At 35.0% G+C, this 13,920-nt stretch overlaps 1 protein-coding gene across 1 annotated transcript; it reads left to right on the forward strand.

Moving 5' to 3' along the window:
• Positions 1–765: 765 nt before the first annotated feature.
• Positions 766–10,203, forward strand: si:dkey-86e18.1 (uncharacterized protein LOC557342 homolog). Its single transcript, XM_056445539.1, has 5 exons — positions 766–858; positions 1,020–1,060; positions 1,157–1,231; positions 3,999–4,188; positions 7,056–10,203. The coding sequence occupies exons 1-5, from the start codon at positions 792–794 to the stop codon at positions 7,451–7,453; spliced, it is 771 nt and encodes a 256-aa protein (XP_056301514.1). The 5' UTR covers positions 766–791; the 3' UTR covers positions 7,454–10,203.
• Positions 10,204–13,920: the final 3,717 nt, after the last annotated feature.

Here is a 13,920-nt window from a genome sequence, read left to right on the forward strand (position 1 = left end):
ATCCATAATGCTGGAATTGTTCATTATTTTTTCATGTAGTTACACAACGGAAACCTCACACTAACTATATTTTAGCTAAACTAACATGGTGTGTAGTATACTTAACTAAACTAGAATGGCAGTTCATATTAAATATTTGTTCCCAAAAAGACTTTTGATATAGTAAAACCACAGTTCATTTTCATAAGCAAACATTTTTTCTAATGAACCCATAAGATATTCATGGTTTTGTCAACAGGTGTCACTCTAACACAGCATTTAAAACCCTTGTAACCCATGTCTGTTACAATGTCTGAAGTATAACATATAGCAAACTATTTATGAGTTTAGATAACTCACAACATTTTAAGAAAGCCCGTGTAAACATACAAACGTGCTATAGGCTAGTTAGCTAATAACATTTCTCCAAAGATTTTTTTGTCAGTAAAGAACTTGCTTAATTAAAGACCTTTCTTGCAAATCTAGGCAACATTTTCCCACAATTTTATAAGGAATCAACTTCAGTTTTGAGGAATCAAACGTCTGCTTTAAAGTGGTTTTGCAGAAACCAAACACAACGCAACTTTTAGAGGAAATAAAACGCGTTTGTGTAATCAGACATTTGCCTCAAAACATATTATGAAATCAAACGCACTACCAGTCCCTGTAAAATCGATGTAAAACCAATATTATACTTAAAATTTGTTGAATAAAGAATTGACGTAGGTTGAAATACCGTGTCACGTGACCGTCTGCCTGTCCACTATGTCAACTCTGTCACGTGACGCCCTGTTGACGGAAACGCTGCAGGAATGGCGAGAAATGAAGAGAAACAGCTGGGAAAACTCAACCGCCTGTGGCTGCAGAAAGAGAGAGACGGTATGAGACCCGTTCATAACCGGTTGAACCGACACTACTGTAAAATGACAAATGAAATACTGTAAAATAAAAAAGCAGCCGCTTGAATGTGTAAGCCACATTTCTCTCACTCGTTTGCACGTGGCCAGTGTGTGGTAATGTGTCTGTATTTTTATATTCAGAGGGTCGAATCAAAGATGTCCACGAGCCAAGACCAAAGCTTGTAAGATATATATTTAGTATATTTCATATCGTTTCAACTTGATTGTCAGCCATAAGTAACAGACATGTAATTTTAATAGACCTTTTTGACACGCAGGCAACGTTAAATTCAGCGGCAGCCGTGAAGAAGTGGATACCGAGCATCAAGAAGGAGATCGAGTACTATCTGCAGGTATTGACACTGCAAAACATGAAATATAAATGGAAAGGTTGTACCATCTACCGAACACTGCTATCTATATTTATTTATGGGTCACAAACAAAAGAAGAGTAATAAATCCTAATTAATACCCCTACATTAGAATGTGTCATTTGTAATTTTAATTACAATTAATTTCATTTTACATAGAAAATTCTGTTAAGCTGAATGATGATATCTTGACGTTTTATTTTCACAAAATGTGTGTTACTTGCATGTAATATGCTATTTATGCATATGAACTAAAATTTCTGAATTTCATTTGATGCGGCATCTAGAATTAAATTATTTTAGGCAGAATATGTTTTTTTTTTTTTTATTTAAATATCCCAAAAAAAAACAACACTTGGACTCTGTCTAAAATCACATACTTTCGTACTATATAGTACGCTAAAAACAGTAGTGAATTTATAGAATTCAAAAAACAGTATGTGAGAAGTACCTGGATGTCCTACTACTTCTGGCAAGATTCTGAAGTGTGCATCTGATGCTGAAGTGTGATTATCCCTTGATGCCCCGCAAGAAAAATCATTAATGCGAGTGAAGTGATGCAACTCACGTGGGTAAGTCACGTGATCATGACAAAATGGCAAATGTAGTGTGTTTGAGTTTCATTCATAGTGCTCACATTCATACTGTATAGAACGCACTTTTCTAATGGCCGAGTAGTACATTTAAATTCAAATGTTGTACCTACTCAGTAGTAGGCGGATTCAGACGCAGCCAGGAACTGTATTATATATTTTGCTCACATGTACTATTCGAAATGTTTCAAAGAATTCCAAAATCCAGAGCAATAGAAGTTTTAAGTAGTGACATCATAAAATCTTCGTATTCCAGTATGAATTTTTAGGAGACGCCAAATATTCTTTAATACAGGGGTGTCCAAACTCGGTTCTGGAGGGCCGGTGTCCTGCATAGTTTCGCTCCAACTTTCTTCAACATATCTCCCTGAAAGTTTGTAGTATACTTAGATAGATGTATAGATAGAGCTTTATAAGATGGTTCAGGTGTGTTTAATTGGGGTTGGAACTAAAATATACAGGACACCGGCCCTCCAGGACAACCCTGCTTTAATATGTTGTTTATTTTATTAGACTGCTCAGATAAGCATCATATTAGAACCCTAAAATTTATTTAGTATGATAAAACAGTGCTTATTCTTCCACGTGATCATATCATTTCTTGTTCACAACAGTTCTTGTTTCACTTTGATAGCTTTCAGCCTTACTCTACTTTATAAAGTACTATCGCAAACTTAACTGGCGCTCTTGGCAAACAAGGATCGTGCCACTCTCACGGTGTTCATGCTGCCCTTTCACAGACAAAAGTTGGGTGGGTGGGGTTTGGGTGGAGGTGGTTTGGGGGTTGTCGCAGATGAACGTAAGGGGGGGTGGGTAGGGGTAAGGGGGACGAAAGTGAAGAGCGTGGGGTGGGGGGAGACCACAACCCCTATGATTCCATACTCATTTAAAATACGCCATTGTTTGTTGTGAATACATGCCTTCTAGTGGCGAAAATTACATACATATAAATCTAATTTCAATTCAGTTTATAGTTTTTTTTTTCTTTTTTTAACACTCATTGGTACAATTTGGAGAACACATGGCCTTTTTACAATTGATTTGAGATTTTAACACAACAGACATAAAACCAAACTCATTTTCAATACTTTTACTAAAAGCTTCATAAATGAATCCATGAATGTTGTCATAAATATATATTAAATAACAATTTCCAAACACAATATTAGATCATAACTGCATTGATTATACTAGTTTAGCTATTTTTGAGAGGTTTGGGGCCTTTTCAGTTGGTCAGGGTTGGAGTCCAGGGCTTGCATTCGCAAAATATTTTTATATTTTTTGTATGAAGTTTTTTTCCTTAGACCCTATTCAGCGAGCTGCTGAGACAAACATTTACAAAGTAGGAGTAAGAAGCTAAAAGTAATGGCGGTGTTGACCATTTTTCTATGAATGATTTCAGCATGATTACCAACTACAAAACACATATATTTTGGCAAAAGCATTTAAATATATTTTTGAAAACATTTTTTTTACAGTATGAGTATATTAAGGCTAAAACTCCAATGTTCAAATGTTTTTAAAATGTTTTTTTTTTTTTCACAGCAGATTGCTGGCAACAGCCATATTAGGGGAGTTGTGGTTTGGTATTTTCACTACTCAGCTTTTTTCACTGATCTAGGAGTACTTTTAGCATTTTAAAAAAGCTTTGAGAGCAAAAAAAGGCCTACATTTTTCTCCTAAATCTACAAAATAGGAGCCTCTTTTAGCCTTCATATATTTTGTGAATTCAGCCCCGGGTGACTAGCTTAATCATGCTTGCCTATTACTTACCAATTACTTAACCTACAAACACTGTCATAAGACTAAAGCTGTAAAGTTAAACCAGTAGGATGGTTTTAAGAACAAATGTGTCACTAGTATTATTAAGTAGCGTGTCAGTTATCAAATATCAAACATGTTTGGGGCTAATAAAAACCAACGCAACCCCAGTTTATGATAATGATCTTGCATATCCTGCTTGCATATCAAGCAACACAAACCAAGATTCATTTATTTTTATCACTAACAACAGTTGTGTTATAATTAGTCAGAACTGCTTCACTGCATAAACCCAATGCACAAAAGTACAAAGTATTACTACCTAATATCACAAATTAAGTGATTTAAAATGTGCATCCAGTTGAACTCTCTTTATCTGTGTAAATCTTTTGCAGCAGTCGCAGTTATCTCACTACCCAGAGAGGAAGATAGAGGAGTTCCGGCTGCATATTGAAGAACTCGAGAGAGAATTCAAACGCTACGTGAAGAAACTGCGCTCTCTAGATCCTGCCAGCAAACACAAGCCCTGGGAGCCTCGAGCTTATACCAAGAGGAGACGGGAGACTGTCAGCGGATCAAACACATGTCAGTTTATGCTCCAAAACAGTTTACTTCTTTACACATTCATAAATAAATACATAATTACAAATAATAATATTACAATATTTGCTCATAACATAACAATATTAGTTCACAGTTGTAGGCTAACCGAATACATATCAAAACCTATTACTTATAACATGCACTAGAGTGAATGTCATTTCATGGCCTTAGATACTCAGGGTGAATTAAAAAAAAAGGTGAAAATACATTTGTAGAGGTGTGAAGATAGCAGTCAAAGAATTACTCTTATTTTAGCATGTAATGATTAATACTTTCTAAAAGTTTAAGAAGAAATATTGATAATATAAAAACCAGTCTCATCCCTCTGATTTATTTATTTACATCTAATCTAAAGGACATTGCTTAGAGTCATTCAACAAGAAACAAAGTTGTTTATATTATAGGCAAGACAGGCTCTCGGGACTGCAAATACAAGTCACATCCTTTTGATTTTCGGTAGCAAATTTGCCTCAGTCTTTTAGATTAAAAGTTGAGTGTTTTGAGGCTTGGAAATTGTGAAAAGTCTTGCTTAGAAGGTTGTTCACAAATTGGAAATCAGGGGCTGTTTTCACAAAACCCCCTAAGGCTAAAAGTAGCTTCTCATTTGCAAAAGAAAATTAGGACTCCTACATTTTTGCTCTTAAAAGTATTTTACAAAGCGCTAAAATCAGCTCATAAATCAGTGAAACATTATGCGGATTTAAAATTATTTATAGCATTATTATTGAATAATATGCAAATATTTTGATCAGTAATGCGCAATACAATTTTTAAAGTAATATTTTCTGTCTTTCAGTGAATGCATTATATGAGACCAAATGTAGTTGAGTTGATTTGTTATTTTCTTTTCTGTTAGGTTTTCAGCTACTACTTTCTCAAAATGATTTTGCATAAATCTCTAGATTTTGAAAAAAAAATCTGCGCAGAAATAGCAAAAAAAGTCATTAAAACTTAACAAATTGTAAGAAAACAGTAGTTTTATATTTTATTTTTCTGATATGAATACTGTGATATAAATACAGTTTCACAAGATGGTTTGAATAGCTCTATTTGGCGGTTTTCTGGGGAGTCTAATGCTATTCATGTACAGTAAGTTGAATAAGCACATTGCAAAAAATGCTTTTCTTGCTTTTTGTCTCATTTCTTGTCCAAATATCAAAATAATTTGTAGAGCAAGTAAAAATATTGTTTAGTTTTCACCGTCAGAAGAAATGTCAAAATTAAGAGTTTTTTCCTTAAAACAAGCTAAATTAATTATCTGCCAGTGGGGTAAGTAAAAAAATCTTGTTTTCACTTTGAAATGTAAGATATTTGGACTAGAAACAGGTCAAAAAATGTAAGTAAGAAATGAATGTAAATCCATACAGTGATTAAATACTATTCTGAAGATCCTGGTCATCTATAATTCAGACTCAAGATTACATATTTTTGCGATGTGACTTGCTGATGAGTACATTATATATATATATATATATATATATATATATATATATATATATATATATATATATATATATATACACACATATATATATATATATATATATATATATATATATATATATATATATATATATATATATATATATATACACACACATATATACACACACACACACACAGACACATATATATATATATATATATATATATATATATATATATATATATATATATATATATATATATATATATATATATATATATATATACACATATATACACACACACATATATATATATATATATATATATATATATATATTTATATATATACACAAATATACAAAAAAATATATATATACATATATTATAACAAAATCATTACACTTAGAATGCAATTATTCGCTTACCCTACATTGTACAATCTTTATTTAAATGTGGCAATATTATTATAATAATCTTTGAAACTTTTATTTGAAAAGGGCAAAATAATATGCACTCTACAGAGTTTCCATTATCGATATAGTAATGAGATCAACCCCACCGTTACTCTTCACTTAAGAGTTCTCTTAATTCCTTAGTAAAGTTTGTCCCAGCAGTGATAGAACTCTCGTTAAGGAGCGGCACAGTGGCATTTCTGTCTGGAGTGTTTCCTCCGGGGGCTCCCCAAAGACATGTGGTGTAGGTGAATTGGGAAACTAAATTGACCATATTGTATGAATGTGTGTGTGTATTGGGGTCCTGGGTTGTGGCTGGAATGGCATCTGCCGAATAAAACATATGCCCGGGTAAGTGGTGGTTCATTCTGCTGTGGAAACCCCTGATAAATCAGAGACTAAGATAAAAAAACTTTTACTGCTATTTAGGATATTTTTTTGGGAGTTAAGGGATTTTTATTCAAAACTTGCCATTTCCATCACTCATTTTGCGTGATAAATGTGATGCAAACCCAGCAATGGCTAAAATAAACTTAATGCCTGATAAAATGCTAATTGGAGCAAAATAATTCCTAAAATAATGATTATATAATATAATTTTATAATAAAATATAAATATTGAATATAATAATGTACAAATAGTATAATAATGATCAAATAAAGGGTTCAAACTATTGACTTCACTATTAGTCAGTGATTGGCCCCCTTAATAAAAGATTATAATAATGATTTATAAAACATTAAAAGAAATATCACACATTTGTAGGAGTCTTACTACTTACAAACTGCAAATGCATCCTAATAAAGCTGAATTTCTAGTATTTCCACAAGACTGCAGAAAAGCAACAACATGTGTATGAGTAACATGCTGAATATGTATGCAGGAATATTCCAGTATCATGTGAATCATGACAGCTTCATACATGGAAACTGATGCTCATAGTAATGTAGTCATCATTATCTTCCTAGCTAAGAAAACATGCCTTGACAAGCTTGTCAGAGAAGAGGAAGTTAATGAGGACACGAACCCAGAAGAAAACCACACACTTCTGACTAACGTCCAACAGCTTTGCGCACCGTCGGCCTCTGAACCACCAGACCAGGATGCCCCGCTGTGTTTCGATCAGTCCCGGCTGGCGGTGGCCGTGGCCAGTTCTCGTGTGGCTTTGGCAGGGCAGCAACAGGACACAGGTACACTGACTCGAGTGCTGTTCTGCGGCCTGCCAAATCTCCACAGCCTCCCGCTCGCACAGACTGCAGCACAGGAGAGAACACTGAAGCCTTCAGATGCTGAAACACAACAGAGAAAAACAAGACATTTGCTGGGACTCGACTGCTACTCGTCATCCTCAGAGGAGGAGATATAATGGACTCAAATGCATTTTTATTTTAGTTTTTGTTATGTTTTAATAATGCAGAGATATTAAAAGGGATAGTTCAACCAAAAATAAACACCATATCATCATGTACTCTCATTTCATTTGTAGGGGAATTGACAGTTAAGGCTGATTTATACTTTTGCTTGGCGCCGCGTCGCACGCGCACCTTAGGACGAGGGTGAGACTTTTATACTTGACGCGTTTGCCATTGTGATAATCTTTAAAACGACAGGGGGCGGTCAAAAGAAACCCAACGTAAAATCAGACGGATAAACACAAGTAGAAAGTTTCCGGAACTATGTCATATTATTAATATCATTGAATATTTTGAAACAAATTATTTTTATAAATTTATAAAATATAGATTTTTATAACCATTAAAGTTTTTTTTTTTATCAAACTTTGATGCATCACTTGCTTTTATTCAAATATCGGACAGTTTTACATATTAAAGTTTATTAGAATATTAATGACAAGAGAACATGGGTTGCTCTACAAAAATATTTTTATTATGGCAAGAATAAAATTAGGAAAGTACACTAACTAAAAATACCGATGATTTTTAGATTTAGCTCGCTCCACAATTCACACAATACTGTCTGGCTAGTTTCTGTCTTCTTCTTATGCTAAAAAGGCAATAACAGTCCAACATTCCTGACCATTATCACCAATAAAGTCTAGAAAAACAGGGCATCAGAACATTGTAAACTGATAGGTTCAAATATTCCTTTCCAGTTATCAAATAATTTGTTCCTTAATTATAGTTTTGTAACTATTAAATTGTTCTAAAGTCAAAATTGTAATATATATACGTCAGTGTAAAATCTATAAATGATGGAAAAACATATTTCTGTAATTGTGTACCTGGGTCTCCACTTTTGCCATGGCCGCTTTTGGCTTTAACAAACCTATCCTTTGGGTTTTTCCAAACTTTTTAACAAAAACTTTTTGTTAAACTCTACACTTAAGTTTTAAAAAATTTTGTGCCTCCCGCTAGCCATCACATTCACTGCGCACACTCAAGCAAACTTCCAAACACGTCGAGTGTAAACCAGGTTTTAGACCTTAGGACCTGGGTTCTTGTTTATAAACGTGGTGTACGCACAAAATGGGCAGAATGCCACTTCCCATGCTAAAGGCGTGATCTATAAAAAACATGACGGGAGAATGTGTGCAGCTGTACACAAAATGCAGGGATCCACACAATTCATGTTTTCCCAAAACAAATCCGATTAAAATAACAAATTTGTCGATTGAACATAAAACATTTAAGTTATCCCAAAAAAGTGTTGTTTCGGCTCTTTTTATATTAGTTCGAACAAGCTTTAATATTGACTTAATTGAATCACTTTAGGGGCCGATCACAACAAATCTTTTGATTGGTTTACTAATGCTCCGAGCATTTTGCACACTGCTTTTCACGTTTTAACCGCCTGCTGCACCTTGCATTTCTGCCATTGCATGCTGTGCACTTGCAGTAGAAAAAAGTGAACTCTGAGCGGAAAAAGCGCATTACATCAGTTGTGTCTTTTTCATTCTCAATCAAATGAAAGCAGAGGCGGGGTTTCCGTTGAGGTGACAGCAGTGTTTGTGTTATCTGGTGCTGTATGACTCACAAATCTTAAATTTCACAATATTATTAAATATTTAAATTATACCAATATCAACAGCAACACTCACGCACAATACGCAGCTGATTCAGTCGTTGCCTAGCAACATAAAAAGCGCATTGCACTTCTTTTTTTCTTGCTAACAAAAAAGGCGGTGAGGTGCGCCTCACATTTCTACAATGGAAAATCGCTTTTGCTGTGAATGACCCCTACCTTATAATATGAGCCATGATCATTAAGAAAGGAAATGTATTCATGTGTACATTCACTTTTACAGTAGGAATGTTTCTCCGCAAATTTTATAAATCAAACCCCAGAGCCTTAACATGGGGTAAAATCTAGATGAGATACAGCTGTGGATATGAACATCAATATAGCATAGTTTTTGTAACACTGTATAACAATAATTATTATTTTAAAGTACTGTGCCGTTGGGGTGGGAGTAGGCCTTAATAAAATAAAATGTATTGGGTAATTTAATAAATAACAGAAATAATACTCAATATAATTGCAGTTTTTACATGACTGTGACAGTTGCGGTAGGGGGTAGACGTTAATAAAATACAATAAATGGAAAAGTTAATAAATAATACAAACAATTCTCGTTAACTGCCAGCCGCAACAGTATCTGATCTAGTAACAACCCTAACACAGAGCATCAGCGTCAAGGCCTCCCATTCACTTTGAATAATGGACATCAAGCATTGCCGAACGGAATTGTCTATCCTTCGGTGTTGCTTCAGTGGTGTTGCTAGTCGCAGAAGTTGGGAAGTTCTCAAGTTTCAAGCACCAACGGAAGCGTCAGCCAATCAGATGGCTTTATGAAAATACCACAGCTCAGACAGTAGCCGATTGCAGACTAATTTCATTGGCTGATGCTGCTATGATGATCACGGTAGCCCTAACTTCAGACACGCCCTTCGTCAAGTGTTGATGCTGAAGCCCCATGTGAATCGGGCTTAATTTGTCTATTTTCTACCTATCTTTTTGTATGTATGAATGAAATTTAGAATGTGCCTAGTGAAAGAAAATCCATACTTTTCAGAGGTACGCACATGAGTCAGCTTCAAAAACAAAGTTCTTTTTTGGTCTTTGTTTGAGGGCATAAATAAAATTTGAAAAGGCTTAGTAATGTTATATTGTTTTTGAACACTTCACAGACACCCCAATGTTGCTGTAGGTGGGGATGTAAATGTGTCACGTAAACGTGGTAAGAACAATCTCAAGAAAAAAGAGAGAGACAATTTCATATACATCTGTCAAAAAGCCTTGTCTGATGCATAAACTACTACTTGCATCTCCAGTGTATTCATGAGGCACTGTCGTAGTTTTGGATGTTGTGTTCTTGTCTGACCCATGTGGAATAAGAAACGAATGGCTGGAAAACATTGCACATAAAAAAGGAAGTTCAAAATGACAAAATTTCAATTCGTCTATGATTTTATTTGAAATATACTGGGGCAATCATTGTTGATAGATCACAAATGTATATAATGCTCTTTCACATTCACAGTCATTAGGAAGCCGAAACACCTCCAATTAACATTTATATGGTGACAAAACTCCCCTTATATTTCTTGATAATATTTGCATATTTGGCATGCTCTCCCAGGAGAGAACCCTGAGCTGGGAGATAATTGAGCCCAAGGCTCCCACCTGATCAGTGAGCATGTAAGGCAGTGCGAGATCAGGTAGTTCTCGAGAACTCCCTCTAGTAAAGGAGGCATGGGTGGATGGGGGCATTCTTCAAAAAACGAAGATAAGGGACTAAGGCTAGACGGGCTATTTATAGTGAGTTTGGAATGATCCGATTGGTTTACTAATGATTACAGATAAGAGACCAGCCATGATCAATGCTCAGATGTGTGCTTAAGCTGCAGTCACACTGGACTTTTCTCCCTATAGACTTCCATTCATATGCATGCGAATGCGTCAGATCGGAAACGCAGGGTCATGTGTTAAGTTTCGCAGTTCACTGCAGTGCAAAGTTCAAGCTTGGTGAACTCTGACCTGCGAAATCGCATCACTTGACTGCATGAAACCAATCGAGGATCAAAACATGGCCTCTCTGAAAAGAAATTTAAAACATGGAGCAATCGCTCGCTTTTTTTAATGTTTAATAATCTTATTTAATCCCGCCCCTTTTCGCAGCGCAGTACGACATAATTTTGCACACACAAAGCCTAGTGTGACTGCAACTTTAAATGTCTGTATAAACACAATTTTTTTATGCATAAGTACAAGTTGGTACATCCCACACTGATTGAAACTGCACCTACACATCATTGCACATTAATGATTACTCATTACACACACATTGTGCACACTCTTGATAAAAATTGGTCCCAAGGACCTGTACCATGAAACTGGATCGGCTAGCTAGCCAGTTATGTTTCATTTTAGTTTTTATCAATCTTGGATTTGGTAACATGAAGGTAGCTTGACTTTAATTACTCTTTGTTGCCATGGTATTATGGAGCAGCAGAGCTGAGCTGAGCCACCTTCATGGTACCTAAAACTCAGAATTGGCGCAAACTATACTGAAAAATAGGTTGCAGCAGAAGCCAGCTTCATCTCTGTTGAAGAGTTCATATACCGTTCTGTGTACAGTCTCAAATTTACAACAGTTATACTTTAACAGAAGATCACTAACTATTTCATTTCTTTTGGTAGGATTTCTAGTTGATTATTGTTGGTTGAACATAGATAAAACTAGACCCAAGACCCAATACATGTCCACCTCTGTTAAAAGATTGTTGCAGATTTCCAAAACATTTTGGCAATAGTGAGTCACTTTTCTAACACATTCTCCTGAAAACACACACACACACATATAGAAAAGGCGTAGGCATGCTGGTTAACTCCTATCAGGCTTGCTTCGCAAAACAGAGAGGTAATGAATTAAGTCTCTCAGAATGAAAACAGGGATCATAAACTAATAATTTTATTCATTCAAATCTTAAATGTAATAATTAAATCCTGAATGATAACTTGATTACTGGATTGCACAAAAAGATTTATTTAGATACCAGTTTTTCATTCTGCTTTGGAACACACAAAAACATATTAATCAGTTCTGCGAGATTTCTGTCTATCCATGAATGGTCCCTTTTACACATTTGTTGACTGTAAGGTACATTTGTAGACTGTCTGCATCTCATGACACTACTCAAGCAGTAGATATTATCCTGACTATAAGAAACTTTTCAAGAACATATCAATGTACAATAGCCTTTGTACTAATAAATACATGAGAATTTGTTGGCATGTAGTCTTGTAGTAAACTCTAACTCTGATACTTAACTCTACATGAACTGAAAAATGTTCGTGCAGAGATCAGAGTAACACTTTAAGGTGGTGTAGTAACATGTTCCATGCACTTGCTATACTAATTCTAATGAATTATGCATACTTTCCTGTAAATAACCATGAACCTAAGGGGCGATTTTAGGATTTTCAGTTTAGGGGGGATCAGCTCTTTATAAGGTAAAAAAGTGTATATATATATATATATATATATATATATATATATATATATATATATATATATATACAGAGAGAGAGAGAGACTAATATTACATTTATAAGTAGTACTTTAATAGCAATACACTTAAAAAAAAAATGTTTGTTTAATATGGGTTGTATTCCACTGTATTACATAGACAAGCTAAGCCATATGAGTTCTGATTAAGCCAAATAGGCTCAACCCACCTGTTTACTGTAGTAAAAACCACTTTCTATATTCAAGGGCATTTTTTGTTTCCATGTAATAAATAAATAAACTGCCCCTTTTCTAATTAAATGACACACATATGAATATATATTTTTTTAACTAACAGGCCAATTTACATATTTCCCGATCTGAATGACAATAATAAATAAGTATTTTTTTAATACTAGACAACACTTGCTGTTTCTCTCTCTGTCAGTGACAGTTATAACGAGTACATTCTCTAAGTGGTTCTGTCACTGTTTAATCCTTTTCGTGTTAGACTGTATGGTATAGTTAATGCCACACAAACTGTAAAGTGTTTAATATTGGTAGTTCATTTTGAAATAAAAATAGCTAAATGTTCGTTAAGAGTGAAAATGTTTTTTTTTTTGCTGGGGGAAACAGCTGTGCTGATAAGGTGAACGCCGAGAAAACCCGACCGCTCCGAGAAAACCCGTGACATTGATACCGGTGAAATAAGGTTATTTATATCAAAAAACTGCAAATAAGCAGATATTATAACAATTTATCGATAAACACACTCCTTGTTCTATCACTACAGCCCCCCTAAAATAGGCCTAGCAACGGCCATGCCCTGAAACTAACCCATATTCCAACCATGACAATAAGTATACTTAATTAGTAATCATAAGTGAAGTTTTCAAACTAATTTCGAGAGGAGCACGTGATATGATTGACTGCAGCTGGCCACTCATCTACATTCATTAGTTAGCCAATCAGATTAACCCCAACTCACTATAAGTAGCCTAGCTAGAACTACTCTCTTATCTTCGTTTTCCGAAGAAACCCCCCATCCACCCCTTCTCCTCCTTTCTTCCTTTACCACGGGGAGCTCTCGAGAACCATCTGATCTCGTACTCCCCGCATATGCTCTATGGACCAGGCGGGAGCCCTGGGCTCACCTATCTCCGAGCTCAGGGTTCTCTCCCGGGACAGCATGCCAAACCTGCTAACAGTTGTCAAACAATATCTAAGTGTGAACTCTTGAAGTAATTAATTAGTACCACACACGAGTTAAATAGTTACATTGTAACTACCTGACCTTAAATGGATAGTTCACTTGTTTCAAACCTGTTTGAGTCCTATTGAACACAAAGGAAGATATATACTGA

This window comes from Danio aesculapii, chromosome 20, assembly GCF_903798145.1.
Source record: "Danio aesculapii chromosome 20, fDanAes4.1, whole genome shotgun sequence".
Classification (NCBI taxonomy): Eukaryota; Metazoa; Chordata; class Actinopteri; order Cypriniformes; family Danionidae; genus Danio; species Danio aesculapii.